Raw genomic sequence first — 26,753 nt, 5'->3', positions numbered from 1 at the left:
CCCCCCGATTTTATTGGGAGTTCTAGACATTGTAACAATTGATAGTTCACCTAGATCAAGCATGATTATGCAATTGCATCTATTAATTCCTTAATTGCCTTCCATTTTATTTCTGATTCTCAAACCAATATTGGCATATGTTACCCTGGCTTGTGTTGTTGTGGTTGTGACTATGTAGTCAAGCGAAATGTTAGAGAAACCTAGAAATGTGTAGATGTTTGATTCATAGTTTTCATGGGTGTTTATCTCTGTAGTATCTCTTCTAGCTAAATTTGAGACCACGTGACTTTTTTTAGAATGGATCATCGTATTAAAGAAGTTGAAGTATTAATATTAATTTTTTTAAATTAGCTGGGCCCTTAGGATCTCTTGTCTTTTAAATGTGTTATGCTTTTAATATTTTTGAGCAGATATCAGTTTGTTGAGTTGATTTTAAATTATTAAATTATATGAAGTAAATAAATGATCATGCAAACAGCTGAAAACAACATTACAAATTCTAAACTAATTTCATCTCATTGCTTTCATGGACCTCGAATACTGAATTGCTAAGTGTTTATCTTCTTTACTTTTTAGGTTATTTTAGTGTCCGCCAATAAACTGACTCGTTATATAGAACCGTGCCAGTTAACAGAAGATTTTGGTGGGAGTCTCACCTATGATCACATGGACTGGTTAAATAAGAGGCTGGTTGGTATATAATAATGATTTGATTTCTCAATGTATTTTTATCAGGTCACGCTTCTGAAATCTGCTGCTCTGTATAAGACATTGTTTTATGGGAACGTAGAGTATTGAAAGAACAAGCTGCAAACTAATTCAATATGGGTTATATACTAATAATTTTGGAAAATAAAGGAATTTTCAGTTATCTAAGAATGAGTAGTAGTCTTTGCACAGTATTTGAACAAATGTGTGTCCACATTATTGCATTAATTTAAATCAGCCAATATCCCTATTTAAGAAATCTATTATAAGAATTTATATTAGAACTGAAACATTTATGCTACATGCTTGTATTTAAGTAATGGTGGTGGTGCAGTGGTTGAAGCACTTTGCTGTTCACCTAAAGTGTAGATTCCCACACCCACTTGGCTCATTGTCCTCTTTCAGAAAAGAAATTACTCCGTTCCCTTTGACAACTAGAAACTTTTATACTATAGCCCACAATCCAGGATAAAGTATAGCTGTTTGATTTTTGCAGCCTCCCTGAATGATTCCAGCCTCCCCGCAGGGGGCGCGGCATTTCCCATAGGCAGTAAACCCTATGATCCCCAGTAGACAGCTGTGGCAGTTGGCGTTAATGATTTGGAGCTTTGGAAACCCCAGGGTGCAGTTCCGTTCTGCCCTGTAGGGTCACTAGGAGTCAATTCATTCAATGGCAATGAGGATGGATATGCTTGTATTACAATTCTTTGACATGTAATCAGAATGAACTAAAGAAATGTCAAAATCAGAATATTCTGTAACTGGAAGTAGAGGCGCAGAACTGGTCCAAGTAATTTTTATATAGTTACACCTTTTATTGGTGGAAATGTTACTCATAGAGACTCAAGAATAAAAATGAACTTGTCTTAATGTAAACTTAGAGTATTTTTCAATGTACTTAAATTGACTTGTTTCAGGAAACAGTTTTGTGTTCTCTGGGTATACTAGTGCTCTGGTAGTTGAATTGCATTAAGTGCCTTCAGGGACGGAAAGATAATCTTGGCTGGTTAACACTATTGCTCTTAACATATTAACACCTAAGATTATTTATAGTGCGTTAATAAAGTCTCTGATTGTAGGTTTTTGAGAAATTTACAAAGGAATCCACATCGTTGCTAGATGAGCTTGCTTTGATTAACAATGGAAGTGACAAAGGAAACCAGCAAGAGAAAGAGAGGTAGGTGGCAAATGTCATGCAGTCATAATCTGACAAAGCTGCGATGACTCCAGATCAGCACTGTCCACCCCACAGAAAGGTATCCCCACGTTTAGAAGTAAGGGAAACAGACTCCATTCCATCAAAATTGACATACGAAAGTTTCATTCAGTGTTTCACTTTGAGCATTCCCATCCCATGTAGAACACAGTCATTGATCTATATCAGAGTTTCTTTTTACAAAAGGCCTTTTTGAATGAATAATAATGTGCCGGAGCCCGCCGGCAGAGCAACGGAGACTCAAATGAGGGGGTGAGGACTGAGAAAAGACAGACACAAAAAAGCTGGGGTCAGGAGGACTGCAATTCAAGACTGCAGCCCCAAGTTTATTTTCCAGCAAGCTTTTATACACTGTTAAGCGGGAATGTACTATTGTTCAAAATAGCGCCCCTGTCCTTGTTCTTGTTTGTCTGGCAAATATTTTCCCAAGGCTAAGCACCTGATGTTTTCAATAACATTAAAGCACAAAAGTCAATCTGACCGTGAGAGAGACAATCTGACCGTGAGAGAGCTGTGTGTGCACGTCCACATTTGATCGAACAGACCTCTGCTTCCAGAGCAGCTCCCAACAATAATGTATTTATAGTTCTTTAACACTGAGCTGAGCATGTTTCAAAGAATATGTGTTCAGAGACGTTTTCAAAGTGAAACAGCATTCTACCTCTTAAGAGCTCTGCTTTGCTTTAAAGAATAAGAAAAAGGTTGCGACATGAAATAAATTATAGTCTTATTTGAATACATGAGCACTTAAATGTCTATTTTGTAGAACTTTCTCTGTAATTGCAAAAATGTGATATTCATGAGCTCACCTTGGCGTAATTCAATGTTTTATGACAGTGGACCAAGTAATTGTTCAGTTGTATTTTCTAAATATAACTATCTACATTTATCATTTTTAACAGGTTTCTATTAATTTGACAAGCTAGTTAATTTTTCATCTTTGTGTTGGTAGGCTAAATTCCTCCCCTCTCTCCACCCCACCCCCTTTCTTTTTAAAAAGGAGACAAATTAACTCTTCCTGATCGCTTAATGATAAGATGACTGGTCCTTGGAAAAGTAAATTTTCATTAGGAAAATTGAAGGAAAAAAGTAAATCTAGTTTAAGTCACAAAAACCACAGACCAAACCTAACTCCCTGCCAGGGAGTCAATTCCAACTCTGTGTGCTTCTAGGACAAAGTAGCACTGCCCGGTGGGTTTCTGAAACTGTAACTCTTTACGGGAGTAGAACACTTCCTCCTCCCTGGAGGAGTTGGTGGTGTCGAACCTCTGACCTTGCTGTTAGCAGGCCAATCCCTTTTCTACTGTGTTACCAGGGTTCCGATGGGGTGGGGTAATAAAACAGTAATAACAGTTATCCAAACTTGCTGCTTTCTGAGTAGTCCAGCAGACAGAATATTTTCAGCTAGCAATGGTTGCTTTTGATAAAAGTACAACTTTGATAGAGGATGGTTGGATGCAGTTTTAATGTTACAGTCTTGGGTTACTATACAGTCACAGATTTTGAAACCTACAAAGGGGTACCCCCCAAAAAACCCTGCAATTGTTTTTCAAAGCGATGTATTTAAATGTTTTTACAAAACAACCATATCATTTTCAAAGTACTCTCCATTATACTTAACACATTTGTCAAATCTGTGATTCCATTCTGGGAAACATTTTTCAAACATCTGTTTGGATGGCGGACAGCACCTCCCTCATTTTTTCCTTTACCTCTTTGACATCTTCAAATCGCTGTCATTTCATGTCCCTCTGCAGTCGCAGAAGCAAAAAAAAAAGTCACACAAAGCAAGGTCAGGTGAGTAAGGCGTGTGGGGCAAGAGAGGCATGCTGCTTTTTGCCAAAAACTGGTGCACTGACATGGCTGCAAGAGCAGGTGCACTTGTGGCAAAACCAGTCCACTCATCTGCCACAAATCAGGCCTTTATTGTCTCACACTGTTACCCGAATCTTTTCAGAACCTCTAAGTAGAAAGCTTGATGAATAATCTGACCTGGGGGAATGAACTCCAAATACATTACAAGTTGACATTTTTGTCCGATCAGGGTAGTTGACGGATATCCAGAGTGAGGTTTGTCATCAATCTACAGTTCACTTTTTTTGAAAGGAGAAAACCACTTGTACACTTGAGATTTCCCCACAGTGGTGTCCTTCCCCACAGTGGTGTCCTTCCCCACAGTGGTGTCCAATAGTTCCTGTGGCGTTTTCCCCCCAGAATTTCACAGCCGCACACTGTTCCCCTAAATCAGCCATCACACAAAAAAACGAGGTTCAAGCGAAACTGCTTTCATGAAAAAATTCACTGTGACCAGAGAGAACCTTCTCAGGCAATGCCACTGGGTGCACTAACTCAGAGTGAGTTGCTCCATGCTTATCTAGTGGGCAAAATGTCTACTACTAAGAAAGTTCCACTCCACCCAGCACAATTCCAGGGTTTTGGGGGGTAACTCCTCTTTATGGGTCTACGTGAGTTGGAGTTGAGGTGATGGCACTGGGTTGTTTGTTTTAACTTGTCTCTAATGGGCTTCCTTATGCTTAGGAGAAATTAGGATCCCTGGTTGGTGCAATGATTAAGTTCTCTGACTACCAATCAACAGGTAGGTGGTTCCAGCCCATGAGTCACTCCGGAAGAGAAATGTGTCTCAGTCTGCTCCCGTAAAGAGTTACAGCCTGGGAAACCCTGTGGCATTTCTGCTTGGTCCTGTATGGTTGCTATGAGTTGGGATCCTTTTGACAGCAGGGAGTTTGGCATGTTTTTTTATGTTTGTTTTGTGTAATATATATATATAAAATAGTTTGCCAAGTTACAGGCTAGAAATACAGCTTTTCAATTTTCTTCTTTTGATGTTTGCCAGGTCTGTGGATTTAAACTTTCTTCCATCAGTTGATCCTGAAACTGTTCTTCAGACAGGTAAGATGATAAGATGCAAAACACGCATTCACTAGTGATAATCTTAACATCATAAAACAGTCATAGAGTGATTGGGTCATTTAATAAACATCAGATGAACAAGTAGATAGGCTAGAATTTTGAGGGACCGTTTTTCAAACGCCTTGTGGTTTAATATAACTGTACTAATTAATGAATTTTTATGTATTGAAATAAAAATGATATATTTCTCCCTTGAAATATTTGAATATTTGAATTTATTTCTGTATTGTTGAAATGGAGATAGATTACTTTTTATTGTCTTGCTATGGATTTGCTTTTTGGTTTATGAGGATGGTGTAAGATAATGGTGGCTAATGTTTCAAAAATACTAGTTATGTGACAAGTATTTTACTAGACATATTTTATGTATTTTTTTTAAAAAGTTAATTCTAATATAAGGTGACCAGATTTTAACATTGGTAAAACGGGACAAAAGCGGGACACCATTGATAAAACTCATATCCTGGTGAAATAGCCACATGCCAGCCGAAACCCGTATACCCTAGCTTGTTGTGCATTCTTTCCAAAAAATCAGGACTTTTTTAAATTACACGGGACAAATTGTTAAAAATCAGTACTGCCCCGCCAAAAGCGGGACGTCTGGTCACCTTATCCTAATAATCCTTTAAAGAGCCTTGGTGGTATAGTGAGTTATATGTTGCGTTGGTAGCAATTCAAACCCAGCAGCCATTCCGTGGGGCAGCAATGAGACTGTCTGCTCCCATAAAGATTTACTTTCTTGGAAAGCCTTTTGCAGCCGTCCCACTCCTGTGCTGCCACTCTGAATGGGAATTGACTCACTGGCAGTGGATTTGGGGTGGAGGGTGGGGCGTGGAGGTGCAAGAACCCTTTGAGATCGCTAGTGTTATTTTTTCCTATTTTGTATTTCAGGGGGTCAAGATTTAGATACATAAAATTACTTGATAAAGTTAAGTTATATCAGCATAGTTCAAAGTAAGTTGAAATCTAAGACGACTAGATAAACCCACTGTACAGCAATCTAAGTAAAAGCATGTAGCATATGGCCTCCTGCATGGAGTAAGTGTTCAGTGTGCTTAGTAGGTGTAGTCAAGCCCACATAGCTTCTCGTAATGGTTTCACGAATACACTCAAATGCTTTTAAATGGAAATACCTCTACTTTTTAACATCCCCTCCTCCACCTGCCCCATAGTTTATTTTACTATTCTCAGCGTTTTACCTGTATAAGTTCATTTACCCATTCACCACCACCCTGTGACTTTGGTGCTATTATGATCTCAACTTTAAGTTGGGAATACTTTTGAGATGTAAAAAATAAGCCAATTTAGGCCTTATTTTACAGTTGAGTAGGAACTGGAACATCAGCAGCGTGGTTACAGAGTGAGTCCTTGTATGCTGTGTCTCCACTCTAATGGAAATGTTAGCCATGGAGAAAATGGTATGGGTAACCTTTGTGAAGTAGGAAAACAACCAACAAAATGTATTCTGATTGTAAAACTTTCCCCAAATCTGTAAAACGGTGTTCTGTTGTAAAATATAATGAAAGAGTAAAGAAATCCATTTTGCATTTTCCTGTATTAAATCAGTTGTCTGAAGTTTTTCCAGTATGTCAGAGATCTTACTTCCTCAGTAAACCAGTAATCGTGTCCCTGCATACTTACAAGGTATAATAGATCTATTAGTAAAGATTTTTTTTCTAGAGATAAATCCCATAAATACATATAGGGGCTTTTAAAAGCTTGTGCAAATTTTCTATTGTGTTTTAATTCCATTTTCCATTAATTCTAAAACCTACCTAAAATTTTGAAATTTTCTTATTTCAAGCCATTGAATTGAGAAGATTTTTCTAAATTGTATGTTAAAATTAACTTCATAGATAACTCTCTTCTTTTTATATTCATGCTGCTGACTCAAAGCAGGGCTCAACGGGAATACAAAGTGGAGAGGTGCAGACAGTCTGTAAAATGGAGAGGCGTAGAACAGTCTGTAAAATGGAGAGGGTTAGGACAGTCTGTAAAATGAAGAGGTTTAGGACAGTCTGAGATCTTTGTTCAAAATTGGAAATACCTCTAGGCTATAACAAAATTTCTAGTTTTATATATGGGAACCATTGGAATGTATAGAATTTTTGTAAATAAAGATGAAGCAAAGAAAATCATTCTTGTAAGCACCTAAATGGTTATCAGAATAGTGTTATTCCTGTAAAACAGTTTTTAACTTGGTCATTTCAAAAATTGTTGATTCACCTATAATTTTGATGTTGGCCATTTTACAATTTTAATTTTTCATATCTGAGTAAGTAGGTTTTCTCCACAAGTTTGCTATAGATGAATCACATTGAGTGTAGTTCTTATACTAGCATGGCCATTCAAGATCCCATTCATATTTTGTGGAGCTTTCTATAAATAGAGATTGTCCACATATTATTTTGTACCAAAAATGAAGACTCTCCTTTAAATTTAATCATGCATTTATTTTAGCATCAACTTTGTTTTGAAAGGTATAGATAAAAAAGGAGTATGACTTAATACTGAAGTTTTACAACAATACCACTTAGATTAGCACTATCCGCGAGAAATCCCAGAGTGTAGCTAATTGCGCTACAGAGAACAGGGACTGGTAGGCTCAGTATTCTGGGTAATGAATCTTCTCCTAACAAGACTTTACTGATGCTGTGTCTGTGTGTTCATAGCACGTGCCAGTTTGTCTCTTTAAACTGCATGTTGTTGGTGGCTGTTGAGTGACTCTAGAGTGACTCTTGGCACAGATGGATTGAACCCCTGTAATCCACAAGGTTTTCAATGGCTGAGGTTTAGAAGTTGAGTGTCAGACCATTCTTCTAGTCCATTGTAGTCTGTAAACTTTATTGCTAACTGTTTAGCATCGTAGCACCTGGCAAGCCTCCACTGACAGGTGAGTGGTGGCTGCAACTGAGGTATGTTGGCCAGGAATCCAACCCAATTCTCAACATGGAAGGTGCGCATTTTATCACTGAACCACCACTGCCCAGTGTAGGTGTAGGTGTAAATGTGAGTGTGTGTGTACACACATGCACATAAGTGTATGCATGCATGAACATAATTTTTAAAATTGATTGTGACATAAAAATAAATAGAAATATTGCATTTAAATATCTATGAAAGACAGGTAAGTAGACAGGCCTTAAGAACAGGAAATAGAATTGAGAATATAGTCATCCATTGGTATTCACGGGGGCTGGTCCTAGAATACCCATCCACAGGTGCTCTAGTCCCTTCTATAAAGTGGAGTTGTAGCTGCATATCACTGCTGCACATCCTCCTGTACACTTGAAATCATCTCTAGATTACTTAGAATACCTAAATCAATGTAAGTGCTCTGCCAGTAGCACTCTAAGCTCCCTCTGAGCCTTTTGAGGGACTGCTTTTGACCACCTAATTGCTTTCTAGGAGCCATCTTTAATTCCCCACATACTTTCGATCTGAGGGTTTGGAAGGTCAGCTGTGTATTTCTTGGTAGATATTAATTCTAAGTATCTTTCATTCATAAAGGACATGAGTTATTGTCCGAATTACAGCAGCGCCGCTTTAATGGCTCAGACGGAGGAGTCTCGTGGTCTCCCATGGATGACGAACTGCTTGCACAGCCGCAGGTTATGAAGTTACTGGATTCACTCCGAGAGCAGTATACTCGCTACCAGGAGGTGTGTCGGCAGCGCAGTAAGCGCACACAGTTAGAAGAGATTCAACAGAAGGTAATGCAGGTAGGCACCAATCTTGTCTGGTTTCAACATACCTATATATTTAACTTTTCCACTGGTCATTTTTATTAAGTAACTTGTTTGGTTTTTTTACTGTGTCTTACACCATGTTGAGAACCTTAGACTTTTAAAGCAGATCCTGAAACAGTCTTTTTGTCTTTTCACAAATAATAGTTGCATTTAAATTTGACTATTTTGACACTATTGCTTTTTCACCTTTCGCTGTTTTACATTGTGGTAAAATGTATACAGCAGAATATTTGCACAGTGGACCACTGTCATGTGGTTCCCTCCAGTGGCAACAGGTTGTGTAAGTATCGCCACTCACTGCCTTCACACTTCCCCTTCATCCTTAATAGCAACTCCGTGCCCCTCACACAATAACTATTTTCTCCTCCCATTCTCCACTGAGGAGCTTTGGTCTTTATGTAATTGCCTATGATAAAGACTTTCTATGATTGGGATCATATAGTGGTTGTCTTTTTGTTTATGACTTACTGCACTCAGATTGATGTTCTCAAGGTTCATCCATGCTATGGAGTGTGCTCTGTCTCCCAAGGTGCTCTCTGCTTGTCATGCTGTGATTCTGTAATGGCCACAGAGCACTCACAGATACTGCTCATGATTACGTGGTTTATTATGGACGTGGACAGGCTACAATTCAGATGAGAGAGGCTTAGAATACCGTTTTTCAGTCAGGACATGCTACAAAGTTCTTTTAGGGCTGCTAATAAATGCCCAAGATCATGCCACTTCACTTGTAAGCCTAAGGCACTCAACTCCAGCTCCACAAATTAAATGCCTGCAGGCATCCTGCTCCGGCAGGAACACTCAGCTTTATTTGCTCTTTGGGCTGGCAGGCCCACTGCTCTGTCAGGCTCTGGCTCCTGGTTCTGTTGCTACTGCTCCTGTCACTCTTCTGCTTGGATCAGAGAGGTTCACTGTGCAGAGATCTTGGCGTCCAGAGGACAAGTTCCACCGTGGCTTTTCTCTCTTTCTGAGATAGAGAGGCATACTCCTGCTTCTGACAGGGTTCATTTTATACCCAGCAGGAGGCCAATCACAATGAGTCTTGCTAACAGTTAGTCACAGCTGAATACTATCAGTGTCTTCCTCCACCTTCTCTTAACCCAGACTCATCTGGCAAGAGTCGTTTGGTGGAAGTTAGCGAGCCTGGCTAGAAGAGCCACATTAAATAATTCACTGCCCCGACTTGATCAGCTGACCCTTAACTATTTGTTGAGAACATCACTTATGGTCTTCATTTTTATTATTATTAAAAAATTTTTTTCTCATGTAAGGTCTTGATGGGGATTAGGAGATGTAGTGAGAAATTTATGCCCTTTGACAGAGTAGGTTCTGATTCTCCGTGGTGTGATTTCACGCTTCTATGTCGGAGCTGCCGCTTCAGTACCCTCCTGAAACCCTCATTATGTGCTGTGATAGTAATTACTGCTGGTATTAGAAACATTCCTTCCAAAACTATGCATGTGCTTTTCTTCCTTTGTATGGAAGAACCATAGTGCAACATGGGGTGCACTCTGAGTTGTGTAACTACAACTGGAGGCTGGCCATGTTCTCAGTGCCCAGCCCATTCTCCAGGTCAAAATGACTGCTTGATGTGCCCTTCTGCCTGGTTTGCCCCGATATTCTGGATGTTCTTCCATGCATTCTTTAGAAATCATCCTGACCCTGGGAGAGTGGTGGATACTCAGGTGTATTGCTGGCTTGTGTAACTAGTTGTCACTCAATGCTAGATTTTAAGAGTATGCCCCCAATGCTGTACTTTGTATTTAAATGCAGCCATTTGAAGAATCGCAGTGATAAGGATTGGGTATGAATTGTTCTTGCAGAAAGTTAAATATTCAGGTTGACTGAGCAAAGTGTCCTGATTGAGATTAAGTTTTTTAACCTAGTTTGGCAAACTGCCAGCATCCATGTGTTTAAATAGACGTGTTTACTGGGATATCAACTCTGGTTTGCATCTTTTTATTAGAAATAGTCATACACTACTGATACTGCATTACTAAGGAAAATCACTTTCATTATACATTAAAGCTATGTATATTTGACACTTATACTCCCTCCCACTGAGGACATTAATTTATATACCATTTATTGATTTAAATGCTAATGTTTTCATTTTATCCAATTGCCATGATTTAGATTAACCTGTTTCTGTTGTTTACAGGGTCACTATGAGTCAGAAGTGACTCAGTGGCAGTGAGTGGGTTTGTGGGTTTGTTTGGTTTTTTTGTATTGATTTTTCTTTTTTTGATGAATCAGAAATGACTCAATGGCAGTGAGTTTGATTTGGGGGGGGGACTTTGTTTCTAGAGGTCCCACAAAACAAAGTTAGACTGTTTTAAATGTTAATTGGGGTTTTAAAAAATGATATATATCAAATTCTTTTTTTTAATCATTTTATTAGGGGCTCATACAACACTTATCACAATACATACATACATCAGTTGTGTAAAGCACATTTGTACATTCATTGCCCTCATCATTCTCAAAACATTTGCCCTCCACTTAAGCATATATATATATATATATATATATATATATATTTCTTAAGTAATTCTTTTTAGTTGCTCCCATTCTACCCTTATTGCTAGAATTTAGGTATGTATGTCTAGTAAAACAATTCATTATATTATTTTTATAAATTAAAGATTTCATCTCTGTTATATATCCATATTTGTAGCTTATACTAATAAATCAGCAGTTAATTACCTACAATGAAATGGGAAGTTGTTTTGAGTTGTTACATCAAACCTAATATTTTAGTTTTCATTTTTTTAAGTATTGAACAATATAGTTTAGGGCTTCTCTTAACAAGTCCAAGGATCTTAATGCAAAATGCAGTAGGACACAAACTTCATAAAGGAGAGTGAACAGAGGAGCTAGGTTACAGAAAGAAGTGTACAAACCCAAGGGCTACTGGTTAATCTTAAAGGCTATGTGGTGTGTTTTGCTAGTATAATCCTGCCTTGTACCATAGAATTGGTAATACCTTTTTAGAGTTGAGGAATCAAGGTTTCGTTAGCTATTAGAAGCAAAGTCAGAATTCAGATCCACACTTGACTCCATGTCTGGTGCTTTCTCCAGGCTGAGTTACTGAGCTGTATTTTTGTGCGAAAGAACAGGAATCAAGGTTTCGTTAGCTATTAGAAGCAAAGTCAGAATTCAGATCCACACTTGACTCCATGTCTGGTGCTTTCTCCAGGCTGAGTTACTGAGCTGTATTTTTGTGCGAAAGAACACAGAAAAGTGCAGAGCAAAAGCAGAAGTTCCTAGGCCCCTCGGCCCTTGACAAAGCCGAGAAAGTGGAGGTGCTAGAAACCAAACATTGTGTTCCTAAGAGCCCCCGACAAGAGGATTCTACAGGTGACAGAGTGCTCTGCAGTTGACCCAAATGAAGGTTACAGCACTTAGTGGTCCTGCTGTGAGTCCAAAATATTAAGAATGTTGCTCTCTAGTATCAAACCTTATTGATAGAAGTCGAAAGTTAAAATAGGTTGATATTTAGGATTCTAGAAGATAATTGAACAAAGAACATTAAGTGAAATCACAAAAATCATTATCTTTATTTTATAATTTTTAAAAGATTACCTTTATAATTATTTCTAATATAGTTTTTGGCATTAATATTTTTAAAAACTACATTGAGAAATATATTTCCATATGGCATGATTATTTTTAGAATAGCTTTTATACTTTGCAAAGATTACACTGCACAGCTCTCATCAGTGGACCCAAAAAGATCTGTATTGGAAACCTTTCCTAGGAAAACCATAAGGAAATTAGTATAAATTGTATATAGATGCACATGCACACATCTATCCCAGAGCATTGCTTAAAATAGCTGGAGATTGGCAGGATTGTAGATGTCCAGAAACAGAGAATTAGATTCTTCAATGCAAGTGTCATATGGTTTAGAGCAGTAGATCATAGCTTACTTTGATCATTTTCAATTAAACATAAGTGAAGGTCTCCCAAGTTCTGAAGAAAGCCTGTGCACGGGATCTGTAATACACCTGGGTCTCCCTCGTGCACTTCCTGGGAGCTTTCCTACATGTAGAGTTAGGCCCTAACCAGGCATCTATGCTGAAGAGCTCCTTTTTCCTATTTAGTAACAGGTGTAAAGCTTGATAATAATTATGTCCTCTGTCAAAATTACTTCAGAATATATGTTGTTTCAGAGCATATGAGGGAAGTGTTAACAAACAGTTTTCTCTCTCTGCATGGGAATTTGATCTCTATTTGGCTGTCTAACTCTTTTACTGGAAAAGCTAACAGTGGTGTACTAGGCAATATTGCTTAGAGTAGAAATTCTAAAGAGTATCTAGACCAGGAACATTATGAATACCTGATAAGAAGGGCCTCCCCTTGGCCATCCTTGAGTTGAGTGACTCTGGACTACTGGACATGGACCCTGGGACTAGGAGGGTCTTATGCCAGTGACTTCCACATCCACCCTGTTTCCTCATACCTGGACTCTTAGATTGTTGCAGGCACCCAGCACAACAGGGATGCAGATGCTGCCATCCTGGCCGATGAGTTCCCAGCCTGCATCCAGGTAGACTAGTACTGCTGCTGGGCCTCTCAGGGTCTTGGGAATCTGGATATCAATCCTAAATTCCTTTTTTTCAAAAATCTTTTTTGGGGGGCTCTTACAGCTCTTATCACCATCCATCCATCCATCCATCCATCCATCCATCCATCCATCCATCCATCCATCCATCCATCCATTGTGTCAAGCACATTTGTACATTATGTTGCCATCATTTTCAAAATATTTTCTTTCTACTTGAGCCCTTGGTGTCAGCTCCTCAATTTTCCCTCTCCCTCGCTCATGAACCCTTGATAATTTATAAATTTTTTTTTTCATTTCTTACACTGGAATAAATTCTAGAGTTTAAAATTTTCTTCCCCCCAAAAGGGGGTGGGGGAGGGTGTGCAGGGGAGAGCCTTTTCCTTTTCAGTGTACATGAATCAGTTGAGTCATTTGATTTTACCAAGGCTGTAGGAAGCACTTTAGGACGGAGGGCTTTTAGTCTGAGTTTTTCAATAATGGATTATGTAACCTTGGGCAAGTACTTAATCACTCCAGAATTGAATTTTCTTAAACGTCAGATAAGAAATTTGAGCGGTGTCATTTCTGATGTCCTGACTCCAAACCCTAGAGTTCCCTTATTATCATATAGTAATTTTTAATCCTTTGCTGGGGGGGGGGGGGCTTCCCCATTTCCTTTAGGCAGGCAGACCGTCTGATCCCTGGCAGCCTGAGAGGACTATAGTACTCATGCTTCTAAACTTGGGTTTTGGAAAGCTTGTCGTAGTTCAGCTACTTACCAAGACACATTTGCTACCTGTGTGAGAGAACTTAAAATATTCACTGAAATTAAAAAGTACTTGAGAAATGTTTGGAAGAAATAAGTCATGAGAAAGAGTTTGGCAAGCTTTTGAATATTTTTAAAATTTCATCTCAACTTTCCTTTGCAGGTTGTGAACTGGCTTGAAGGGCCTGGATCAGAACAGCTAAGAGCCCAGTGGGGCATTGGAGACTCCATCAGGGCCTCCCAGGCCCTGCAGCAGAAGCACGAAGAGATCGAGAGCCAGCACAGTGTAAGAGGCTTTTTCCTCCGCAAGTCACGGTGCTGTCACTCACACGTGACGACTAGCATGTTCAGGAGCGAGAGGTGGCTATAAACTTTGGTGTAGTAATGTAAAGTATGGCACGTTTAGCATTTAGGGGCTGCGAAGTGTACTTTGATCAATTCTTATTAGCCATTTGGGCTTGCTTTGTCTCCAGTGCAGTCTAATGATATGCATACTTCTAAAAATGCATTGGTGTGAAAATTTTAAAAGGCTATTGTGAGAGAAGAAAGGATTGAGTTCAAGACTTGAGGTTTTATCTGTCCTTCCCGGCACCTCTTTAGTCCTGAGAAAGGTGCTCTCCCCTGCTTGGTTGGAAGTGCATGCGTTGTGGTTGCTGTCAGCTGTGGCTCATGGAAACACCTTGCATGTTAGAGTAGAACCATGATCCACAGCGTTTTCCTGAGTGGTGGTTTTAGCATTAGGTCACCAGGCCTTTCTGTTCAAGTCCTGAGTGGACTTGACCCCCAGCTGCCCCGTCCAGTTAGCAACAAGCTATTAACGAGGAACAATGGTCAGCCTGAGAGTAAAAGTGGAATTGCTGCCTGTAGCCTAACTGTTGGGAATGAATGCAGAGGAGGTTTTTCTATTCTCTCTGCCTTTAGCAGCTCACATTTGTAATTGTAAAGGCGATCAGCAAGCCGATATCAGGTGTGAGACAGACAAATTAACTCACAGGCAGATTATAGACAATTGTTTAAGAGGGTTTAAAGCTTAACTTCGTATGTGGTGGAAGTGGGTATGTGTTAAACTCTTCATTACTTAGACCTGATCCTCCCTCCACATTGTGAATAATTAGTGCCCCGCTTCCAAGTCACATGACTTAGGGTAATTTTAAAAGGATTGAATTGGGAAAATAAAACTTGGATCCCTTCATTTCTATATCCTTAGGTCTGTCGTCAAAATTGGTCAATAGAAATGTTAAACTCTGGGCCAAGATGAATTTTAAGGATCTTCTGAAATTCTGTTACCACATTTGTTTTCCCTTACCCCACCAACTGCCCGAATTAAAACAGTAATGAGAAGTATTGGATAGTATTAGTAAATAGATATTTGAATGAAATAAATTTACAGAATAGAATTTAAATATCCTGCTTTTGAGAATAAATTCGAATTTTATAATATATGACATTTTAATATATGACATAATTTTCCTTTTTAATATACACCTTGATTTTATTATATTGCTTTATTTATATTTTCCAAACCAACTTTAATAGCAGCAGTACGGGCAGATAATCTACACATGGTATCATATCTAAAGGAATTATAATCTCTAACTGAGGGACTAATGTTTGACAACAAGATAATGAATCACGTAACGTGAGTCCGAGAAAAGAGGCTTAAAAAACAAAATCCCATAATTCAAAAATTTATATATTCCCCGGTTTCAATACAATGATTCTTTCGCTTACTCTAAAAAAAACCCCACACATACATTGACTAATTGATATCTAATTTATAGCTCCCTTGAGTGTTCTTTTGGAGCCCTGCTGGCTTAATGTGTTAAATGTCAGGCTGCTAATGAGGAGGTTGGTGGCTGAAGAACCCATCAGAAACGATGGAGGAGAACAGGAGGCAGGCAGTCGGCCTCTGTAAAGCTGTACAGCCCATAGGAAGTCCTGTGAAGCAATTCTACTCTGACCCAGAGGGTAATTATGAATTGTAATCAACTCGACAGCAGTGGCTTAGGTTTTATGTTGTTGTTTTCTTGGCCCTTGTAAAATAACTTAATTTTGCTTGTTTTTGACAGGAATTGTGCTTTAGTTAAACTTTTTATATTGTTCAGGCAAGTCATACTATAACAAAACCACCAAAGCCACTGTCATGGAGTTAGTTCTGACTCATAGCATCTCTGTAGGACAAGAGTAGAACTTGTCCTACAAGCAAGGGTTTGTGGGACTGTAAATGGTGGCATGAGCAGACAACCTCATGTTTCTCCCACAGAACAGACCAAAGCTTTAGCTCACTACAAGCTCTTTTCAGTTGCTGTAAAACCAAAACCTACACTCTCAATGCCATTGAGTTAAATCAGACTCATAGCCACCCTATGTATAGTTTCTGAGACCACAATTTATGAAAGTAAACAGCCTCATAGTTTTTCCATGGAGTAGCTTGTGGGTTTGAACCACAGACCTAGTGGTTAACTAGTGCAGTGCTTACCTGGCAGTGCCACCAGGGCTCCTTAGGGCTCCTATTGTACAGCTTATTCTATAATTTGTGCCCCCTTTCCTATGGGTCTGAGTCAAATTGATGACAACTGATTTTTCCGTTTTTTCTTTTCCTGACACCATTATGCACTGTAGAACATTCTAGACTTCTTTCAAACTGTCACAGAAGTTCTTTTAATAAAAGGACACAAAACATTAGGATCTTGAAGCAGATATTTCTTTGTTATTTTTAAGAGATGCCAAAAGCAATAATTGTAGTTAGAAATTGGAAACGTTCATCTTCTGAGAAGTTTACAAGAATTTAAAATACCTTTTCATTGCATATACATATGGATAAAATTGCAACAGGTATATATAGATTCCTGTACTTTAAATGCTTGATTTTGTATTTATCTCATAAGGTTGTTCTAACTCGCTGCCCTCGCGTCAGTGCTGACTCATCATGTCCCCTGTGGGCTTCCGAGAGTGTCTGCTGGAGTAGAAAGCCCACTCTTTCCAGAGCTGCTGCTGGTCCTGAAATCCTGACTATGGCAGGCAGCCCAGCAACGAGTGGCCACGACGCTGCCAGAGTAAAGGAAGCAATACTAAATTAAAGAACTTTTGAATTGGAAATTACAGATTAGGATTTGTAGGTCACTCTAATATCACAGTCTTATTTTATAGCCTCAGAAACGAAGAGACTAAATGCTTCAATCAATAAGTACTTAGACTAGGCTTGAAGTACAAATTACTGAGATAATTTTTCTTTCTGAGGAAACGACAAAATGTCATAGATGGGCTTAAAATACAGCTTGTTTTCATTCATATATTCTTAATACTTGGCATATGCATGTTCATTGAGGCATGCATTCATACTCCCAAAGAAAAGCCTTCCCACCCCACCCCCCAAAATTGGGAGCAGAATTGGTTATAGATCGAAAAGAATTCACTGAGTTGTTAATTTTTGAAGCTTGATGGTATATGGGGTCTCGTTGCTTTTTTATGAACACGAAAAGTTCTAGTCTAAAAGGTGTAAAAGTGAAAATTGTCACCAATAGGTGGCACTGCACTGTCACCTTGGGAGCAGGTTTTTTGGTGAAGGATCGAATGTATTAGTTTATCAGGTGAAGGTACTGTAATACGTTATTCGAGCTCTTTTGAAAATCAGAAGCCTTTCCTGTTCCTTTGTAGAAGTCAGCGCTTTAAAACATTTATTGGTACTGTTTAGCCCTTCCAAAATTATGAGATACATTTTTAGTATATTGATAGGGTAGAATTGGGAAAAACTTTATAACATTGCATTATATTTTAAAGTAGAGAAAATGAAACTCCTCCAAATATGTATTTCTTTGTTAGGGAATATAAATTCGAAGCTCTGATTTTTTTTACCTCTATTCCTCCTCCTTTCCTAACCCTCTGTCCTTTGGTAAATGCTGCCCTTTTGATCTTAAGTGGTTGATTATTGTCACAGAGGTGAGTTCAGTTCCAGGCCTAATGGGCCACTAGGGGTTCCCCCAGTCACTGTTCAGCCAATGATCCTGGTTTCTCCTGTGATTTCTTTTAGTTGAACAAGAAATCTAATTCTGTCTTTTGGGGAAGGGGAAGTAAGTCTCTGAAGTGGCACGTCACTCTCAGTGGTCTGCTGGTGCGTTGTGCCCAATAGCAAGTCAGAAAGGGTCTACATGGAAGAAAAAAAAAAAAATAAAAAAAAAAAAAAAAAAAAGAAAGGGTCTACATGAAAAGCCAATAGTTTCTTCCTCACAGATATTTTGAGTATCTTTAACCTAAGTATGCCAGCAATATGACTTTCCTTTTAGATCAGATTTCCCATCATGATGTAAATACCCATCATCCCTCCAACTCCAGTGTCAGTCCTGAATGTTTCTGTCCTGATACATGAACATTCAAGCTCATATCTTTCTTTTTTTTTTACATTTTCTGCTTTCATTTCTTCTTTTTTTTAATCATTTTATTGGGGGCTGATACAACTCTTATCACGATCCATACATACATCAATTGTGTAAAGCACATTTGTACATTCGTTGCCCTCATCATTCTCAAAACATTTGCTCTCCACTTAAGCCCCTGGCATCAGCTCCTCATTTTTAACCCTCCCTCCCCCCTCCCTCATGAAACCATGATAATTTATAAATTATTATTTTGTCATATCTTACACTGTCCAATGTCTCCCTTCACCCACTTTTCTGTTGTCCGTCCCCAAGGGAGCAGGTTATATGTAGACCCTTGTAATCGGTTCCCCCTTTCCACTCCACCCTCTCTGCCCTCCCAGTATCGCTGCTCTCACCACTGGTCCTGATGGGATCATCCGCCCTGGATTCCCTGTGTTTCCAGTTCCTATCTGTACCAGTGTACATCCTCTGGTCTAGCCAGATTTGTAAGGTAGAATTGGGATCATGATAGTGATGGGGGAGGAAGCATTTAGGAACTAGAGGAAAGTTGTATGTTTCATCATTACTACACTGCACCCTGACCCGCTTTTCTCCTCCCCATGACACTTCTGTAAGGGGATGTCCAGTTGCCTACAGATGGGCTTTGGGTCCTCACTCTGCACTCACCCTCATTCACAATGCTATGATTTTTTTTGTTCTTTGATGCCTCATCCCTGATCCCTTTGACACCTCGCGATCACACAGGCTGGTGTGCTTATTCCATGTGGGCTTTGTTGTCAAGCTCATAGCTTAACTGCCATCTTAATCCAAAGTCTTAGTGCTAATTTTTCCATTTTTTTTTCCAGAGAATAATTGACCACACAGTTAAATATGTATAAAGACAGACCTGAGAACAGTGTAACTGAGCTCAATGAAACCTCTTCATCCAAAGGGTCTATAACTGTGTGTTCCTATCTTTCCGGGAAGAAACATTTTAATTAATTTCAAGTTACAACTCCCTGCCACAGCCCTTTTCTGCTTACCAAGGCTTGGGTATTCGCAGTTAGTACTCAAATGCCAAATAGGCTGATGGCAGGTTCTCCTGCTCAGTAATTCACTAGAGTGACTTACAGAAGCTAGGGAATGGGGTAGATTCACTAACCTTTTAAATATCACCACAAAACAGATGTGCACAAAGAGATGAGGTGAGGTCTGGTGGTAGTTTTTGGCACCTGGAGCTTTATAGCTCCAGAGACATGCTATGCTTCTCATGTGCACCATCAGTCTGGGAACTCTAAAGTGTGGAATCCTTTATGGTAGTTATTGGGTCTTGGTGAATAGGCATCATTTGGCCTTAGTGCGGAGGAGTCATTTGTTGATTGAATCACCGAATGCATGTGACTGTTTCCAGCATGGTTCCCTGCCCTCCTCTGAAGCTACTTGGCCCGCTGTGGTCCTTGGCCCATCCTTGTTGCCTGGATATTTTAGAAAAGCCGGGGAATTCCAAGGGCTATTTCTGAACTCGCACTAGAGGGCCAGGTGAAGCTCGTTGTCCCATAATCGATGTCAAAGACCAGAAGAAATGGTGTCTAAGTAGTAGGAGGGAGGAGACCACACCACGTCCGGGCCTTGGTGTGTCAGATGTGCAAACAAGAAGAGTAGGAGTTGTGTTTTCTCTGTGGCAGACAGTCTTCACCCAGTGCTGGAAGGGAAGGGCACAGGACAGAAGAGATTTTGCTACTGGCAGACAAGTGCGTTCTGCAGCTCACAGTAGTGGGATTGGAGGGCTGGGAAATTCAGGGGGTCAATTTGAGTAATTTCTCCTTAGAAGGATTTTCTTGGACATATCCCAGTTTATCTGAAGGAAACAAACAAACAAATTGATTTTTTAAAAGGAGTCCGCCTCTAGGAACTAATCTGATCCTTCATTTACTGGTAAACTTCTGAATTACAGGAATGGTTTGCAGTATATGTGGAACTGAATCAACAAATTGCTGCGCTCTTGAACGCTGGGGATGAAGAGGACCTGGTAGAACTGAAGTCGCTGCAGCAACAGCTTAGCGATGTCTGTTATCGACAAGCCAGTCAGCTGGAATTTAGGCAAAATCTGTTGCAGGCAGCTCTTGAATTTCATGGGGTTGCCCAAGATGTAAGTGTTTGCTCTGATTGTGTTTCTTTCCTTCCAGGTATCTGAACACTTATTTCTATGCATAATTTTTGCAGGTTTGCATGCCTCCTAATTACTTTTCTGGAACAGTAAATAATTCAGTGGTGGGGGGACATGAGAGCAGATGCTTTGATTATTTGTTATTTTTCCAAACCTTTCTGCATGCAGTTAAGCCTCTGTTTCCTAAACAGTGTGTCCCATCCACGTGGAGGGATTTATGCCTCATAACACAGACTGAAGTCAGAGTTTCTGTAATTGTTTCTCCTATTCGAACGTGGACACACTCTTGTCGCCCTGGTGCGTGCCCACTGCGTGTTCTGTAGATAACATGTCTTCTCATTATTAGTTCTTGTCTTTTAACTGCTTAGCCTTTGAAGTGCCATTATGATAACCTCATTAGCTGTAAACCTCATTAATCATGAAACACTTTAGATGCTGATTACATCAGGGTCATCTCTTTGGTGTCCCTCTGCTTTAGTTGTCTCAGCAGTTGGATGGCTTATTAGGGATGTTGTGCGTAGACGTAGCACCAGCCGACGGAGCATCGGTTCAGCAAACCTTAAAACTGCTTGAAGAGAAGCTGAAAAGTGTTGGTAAGCAGATTTTTAAAATGCTGAAACATAAGGTTGTTGTTCTTCTGTCTCTCTCTCTATATCATTTACTGTGGTTAGATAGTTAAGTCCCAACTTACCCGGAACTAATTATAATTACTTACAAGAAAAAAATGGCATGGAAGGTTTTAGTCCCTGGAAGGGAGTAGCGTGTCTGCTGAAGCACTACTTTTCATTATTGGTGTTGGTCAGCCACTCCTCTCTTCATTGGGCCTTCCGCCTTTGTTTTCCCAGCTGTGTCTGCAGGTGCTGTGTCTTGCATACACTACGAGCAATGATCTGTAGTGCATGGATCAACTGTAATTAGCTGTGTTCTATGGCAAACCTTGAATGGCCCCACACTGTGTTTCATGCGGTGATTTTTGTTGTGGTTGCCCTATCCTAACCTTGTGAAGGAAAAAAAAGTTCGTTTGGTTCTGCGGGCTTGTTTCCCCAAGGTTGCATGCCCTCCAAGGCGGGGAGGGTGCAGTGCCCCATTTGTAACGCTAGTTCTACCGTGTCACAGCAAAGCCTTGCTGGTTTCTCTGGAGTAGTAGATACAGGGAGCGTCCCTCGATTGTGACTGGGGACTTCTGAGGATAGTGGGGCAAAGTCACACGGGCGTGGAACTGGGAAGAGAGATGGAGAAGAGAAAGCAGGATGTTAAGACAGAGCATTCGTAGCAAGGGGAGATGTGTGATTGAAATACATTAAATTAAGCAAAATACTTGCTTTGCTCTCCTAAAAGTTTTGAACTACATAAAACAAGTAGTGGGAAGTGTTGAAAAACCGTATTCATTAAAATGGAGATCCTCACATTTTCTTGCTTTCAACACTTACAAGTAATTATTCTCCCTCTCAATTCCCTTCAGGGAATTGACATCAGGGAGAAATGTGGCGTGAGAGAGCACTCCCTTCTGAGCCACATTTAAAAGAGTTTCATTGCTTGAAATGTCGCGAGGACGCCATCCTAGGACAGTTAGTTCATGTACAGAGCTGTTGGTTGTACTGGGACCTAAGTGCTCAGTGTGCGAGGGAGGGAAGCACCGTCAGCGAGCAGGGGATTCACTCGGTTCACTTTTGTTTTGTTTGTAGATGTGGGATTACAAGGGCTGCGTGAAAAAGGCCAAGGTCTTCTGGATCAAATCTCCAACCAGGCCTCCTGGGCCTACGGGAAGGATGTGACTGTCGAAAATAAGGAAAATGTGGACCATATACAAGGGGTGATGGAAGACATGCAGCTTAGAAAACAAAGGCAAAGTTTGGCTACTCGTGTGCATTGTTACTAAGAAAACAAGATTCATTGCAATTAAAAGTTTTTATACTGTAATTTATACTTTTACATATAAACTAACAACTTAAAAAAAAATAGTTTTCGGGCAGTCTCTCCTATTTAAAAAGTTAAAAAATTCCATTTAAGCATACATCATTTTTGTCAACCTTTGTGTTTGTTTGTGTCTGGTCTCAGAGTTCACCTTGCTCGCTGGCAAGGCACCTGAAGGCCTTATCGGCATGCATACTACTGCCTCACTACTTCCACTTCTCAACTCTCTTCTGTTTGGCTTCTTTGTCCCTCGCCATTTCACTTTTTAAAAAAAGCTTTTTAAAAAAATTTTTATGTCAGCCTTTGCTCTTCCTGCTGTCATCAGTAACTTTGGAACTGCCAAGTGTAATGAATGCTTCACCTCACTCAAAGTACAGTGAATGCCTAGTCCTGACCCTGCTTGACCACTCGGGTAGGATTGGACACAACTGACTGCTCTTATCAAAACTCCCTGGCAACTTTTTCTCATGGAGTCTCTTCCGGAGCTCTCCCTGGTTTTCCTCACTGGTGTCTTGTCATTTCGCCAATGTGAGGCTTCCAGGGTTTGTTCCAAGAGACCAACTGCTTTTCTCACTGTATGTATTCTTCATGGACAATATCACTCTTTAATTTCTTTATTTTAATTTTTTAGTATGATCTATCGTGATTTAATCCTTATGGCTTGGACAATAATATTAAAGTGTTTTACTTTAAAAAAAAGTGTTAGATTTTAAAAACTATTACTTCCCTTCAGTCCGGTAGAATTATTTACACTACGTAATACCGTAGCAGCCCCAGTGACCTAGTGGTTAAGAGTTGGGCTGCTATCTGCAAGGTATACAGTTCAAAACCACTAGCCCATTCCTTGGGAGAAAGAAGGCTTTCTCCTCCCATAAAGAGTTAATGTCTTAGAAAGCCACCGTGGCAGTTCTAATTCCTATGAGTAGGAATTCGCTCAATGGCATTGAGTTCGTTAACAACTTATATAATGCCTTGGGCTCTTATTGAGAGCACCTTGATAAGAATTAGCCTTGTGATAACCACTTGTGTATTGTTATCAAGCTGTCTTTAAGAACATCAATGGTAGTGGAGCCTGGTGCCTTCTTTGCAGAGTTACTGGTATTTAGACTGCTGTGAGTCTTCCCTTCCCCTTTAGAGAACCTGGGGTTACATGGTAATGGAGGAAGCGGATCAGAGCCCTAATAGGTCACATCACCTTAAAGGTTTAATCCAGGCGTCCTCAAACTACAGCCTGCAGGTCACACGCAGCCCGCTGAGGACCTTTATCCGGCCCGCCGGGTGTTTTCGCCCCATTTGTTTTTTACTTCAAAATAAGATCTGTGCAGTGTGCATAGGAATTTGTTCAGAGTATTTTTTTAAACTATAGTTGGGCCCTCCAACGGTCTGAGGGGCAGTGAACTGGCCCCGTTAAAAAGTTTGAGGACCCCTGGCTTAATCTATGTATTATCCACACAGCACTATTCTGAGTTGGAATTCTCTGTACTCAGAAATCAGTGTTCCTCCCTTTAAGAATATACATGGATGGGAGTTTTAATTTTTTACACAGAATTAAATAATATTCTGGGCGATATAATGAAGAGTATTAATTTAAAACTTCATTGTAATATCACCTTCTATATCAATATTTAAAGAACTTTTTCATCGTTTTGAAGTTCATTAATGGGTATTGACAACAAGAGTTTTCTGGATTTTAATATACTATTATATTTATGCTTTGCTTCAATATTTTGCAGAATCCATGCAGTCCTCAAGCGGGTTTGTGGTTCAGTGTCCTTCAGGTATTTTGAGGTTTTATTGTAGTGTAGATCTAGCCTAGCTATCCCTGAACTTCTGACAACACTCCTTAGTTACAGTCTCCATAGTGCAGGACTAAGTATTTTCGTATGCAGTAGTGCGGTATGGCTCTGTACATGAGCGCCAGACGTAAGGGTTCCCCACAAGACTAAAACCATGTCCTGAGTTCATGTTTGCCTTTCTTAGATGTGAAGACATGGTCGATGTGCGAAGGTTAAAGATGCTTCAGATGGTGCAGTTGTTTAAATGTGAAGAAGATGCTGCCCAGGTAAGGACAGCCATCCCCATTATGTAGTTGCCACTATAGAAAGGATTAATTTCATCTTACTACAAACAAAATGCATATTTTGCCCATGGTACTGAGAAAATATATTCGTTAAGTCAGATTTTTCGTTTAGTTTGTTGAAGGAAAGAAATTTTGATTATCATTCAGCCTAATTTGACTTATATTCCCAATGAAATCCCCTATTGAGGTAGAAATTAAGATTGTTTATTATTGATTGTTAACTTGTGATCAGATATATCTCACCTTAAAGGCTAGATTGACACATTTGTTCTCAGAAGAGGTTGTTCCGTGCCCAATAAATAATTTGATATCATCTTTATGCCGTTAGGATCAGAGACCATCTTTAAAGCTTGAGGTAGAGGAATGATATGACTGCATAGTACTAAGAAGTCTGTCGTGAGATCCCAACAAATCTATATTACAGAAACACATAATCTTCTGTTAATATATTTCTTAATATTAAGAGTGCTTCTCCTAGTATGTGTTCACGTTAATGTTTTTGTAAAAATTGCAGGAAGGAGGAGATTACTTCATGTCTCTTGACAGTGAGTGAAACATACCAGTAAGAACTAGCGTGCCATTGATGGAGTCATTAATCACACGCAGTTCCCTTCTCTTTATGAACTTGATGTGCTGCATAAAGAGTCACGAATCTGGCCTCACTGTTGTTTCTCTCCCTTCAGGCAGTAGAATGGCTAAGTGAACTTCTGGACGCTCTGCTTAAGACGCACATCAGATTGGGCGATGATGCTCAGGAAACAAAAGTTTTACTGGAAAAGCATAGAAAATTTGTTGATGTTGCACAGGTGCAGAACTGGTTATCTTCCTATCCTCCAAGCTCAGTGTTTGAATAGCTTTCTGCATGATTATAATGTAACTTAACCCTTCAAGCCCAAGAAGGTTAGTTTTGTTATTCCAGAAATAGCTCAGAATTAAGAAAATGTCAGCCGGTACCTCAAAAATAGCCTCCATAACCTTGAGGGTTTCTGTGGGCCTGAGTACAGGCTCTGTATGCTCCCCATGCTTCGACCTATATATTATATAATTGCATATTTAGGGCAGTCATGGAAATTAATGTGACAGATAGGAATAAATTAAAAACTCCAGCTTCTGCCTCTCACCAGTGTTAGTGCAATCATTTTTCGTTGTTTGTGGTGATGGAAGAGTCTTCATTCATGGTCCCTGATCATGCAGTTCACAGTGTGACAGTTGTGTTTCCTCTGTAAAGTACCAAGTACCTGCTTTTCACCTGCCTATTTTATGAATTGAAGGAGCTCTGGTGGCACAAAGGTTAAGCGCTTGGCTAACTTGAAAGGTTGGTGGTTTGAACCCACCAGCTGTCCCCAGGAGAAAAATGTGGCGGTCTCCTTCCAAACCCACGGAGGCTGGAACAAGTACTCTTCTGTCCTGTGGGGTTACTGTATTGATTATCTCCTCAATGTAGATTTTCCATTGTTTACAAGATCAAAGCAAGGTTAACTACATAGTAAAGCTACTATTCCAAATGTATTAATTTATTAATCCATGCAACTTAATGGCAACCACATTTTTTTGTTTTTTAATAATTAGTAAGGTGGGATTCTTTTTGGCCAGCGGGAATGGGCAGACTGAGATAGATAAAAACATAAAGAAGAAGAGGAAGTCAAGCAAGAAAGAAACTTATAAACTAAAAGCATTGCCTCCTCTTCATTATTAATGCTGAGGGTCATTTGTAGTGGTCAGCACACAGCATTGATTTCAAGTGACGTTAGTTAATGGCCAGCGCATTCCTCCTCCATGACGTCCCTTAGCCTTCCTGCCGCCGTTCTCTTATGATAACTTCATGTTTGCTTTTGCTTTTCAGAGCACTTACGACTATGGAAGACAGTTGCTGCAGGCTACAGTTGTGTTGTGTCAGTCTTTGCGCTGCACTTCTCGATCATCCGGGGACACGCTACCTCGACTGAACAGAGTCTGGAAACAGTTCACAATCACATCTGAAGAGAGGGTACACAGGCTGGAAATGGCTATTGCGTTTCACTCAAATGCTGAAAAGGTGTGTTTCTTGAAGACATACTCCCCATCGTATTTACTGTATGTAATGTAAAATATATCCTGCTACAGTGTCAGTATGTTTAAAATAGTTTGAGTTCAAATCACATCTTCTTAATAGCTGATCTCAGTGCTGGAGTCCTGTGGTTGGAGAAGTCCAAAAGCTTCAGTGTTCTCTCTGGCACGCCCCACCCACCCACCCCCACCCTGCATGTGTGCTGCATTCCGGTGTCAATGGCCCCGATCTCTCAATGAATTCAGTCCATCAGTCTTGGAATCAAAAACTA

General features: G+C 39.8%; 1 protein-coding gene across 1 annotated transcript in view; it reads left to right on the top strand.

The window, feature by feature from the left end:
- SESTD1 (SEC14 and spectrin domain containing 1) overlaps positions 1-26,753 on the top strand; it is a 96,075-nt gene that overhangs the window by 62,873 nt on the left and 6,449 nt on the right. Inside the window, exons 6-16 of the mRNA XM_004701465.3 lie at positions 577-690; positions 1,788-1,885; positions 4,779-4,834; positions 8,366-8,577; positions 14,083-14,205; positions 20,229-20,423; positions 20,920-21,034; positions 22,127-22,286; positions 24,336-24,417; positions 25,119-25,241; positions 26,279-26,470. Coding sequence (XP_004701522.2) covers positions 577-690; positions 1,788-1,885; positions 4,779-4,834; positions 8,366-8,577; positions 14,083-14,205; positions 20,229-20,423; positions 20,920-21,034; positions 22,127-22,286; positions 24,336-24,417; positions 25,119-25,241; positions 26,279-26,470 — 1,470 coding nt within the window. The remainder of the gene's footprint in view (positions 1-576; positions 691-1,787; positions 1,886-4,778; positions 4,835-8,365; positions 8,578-14,082; positions 14,206-20,228; positions 20,424-20,919; positions 21,035-22,126; positions 22,287-24,335; positions 24,418-25,118; positions 25,242-26,278; positions 26,471-26,753) is intronic.

This window comes from Echinops telfairi, unplaced genomic scaffold (assembly GCF_000313985.2).
Source record: "Echinops telfairi isolate 266 unplaced genomic scaffold, ASM31398v2 ScPeMD7_3;HRSCAF=10, whole genome shotgun sequence".
Classification (NCBI taxonomy): Eukaryota; Metazoa; Chordata; class Mammalia; order Afrosoricida; family Tenrecidae; genus Echinops; species Echinops telfairi.
The sequence above is the reverse complement of the archived record's forward strand: the minus strand, read 5'-3'. Positions and strand labels throughout refer to the sequence as shown.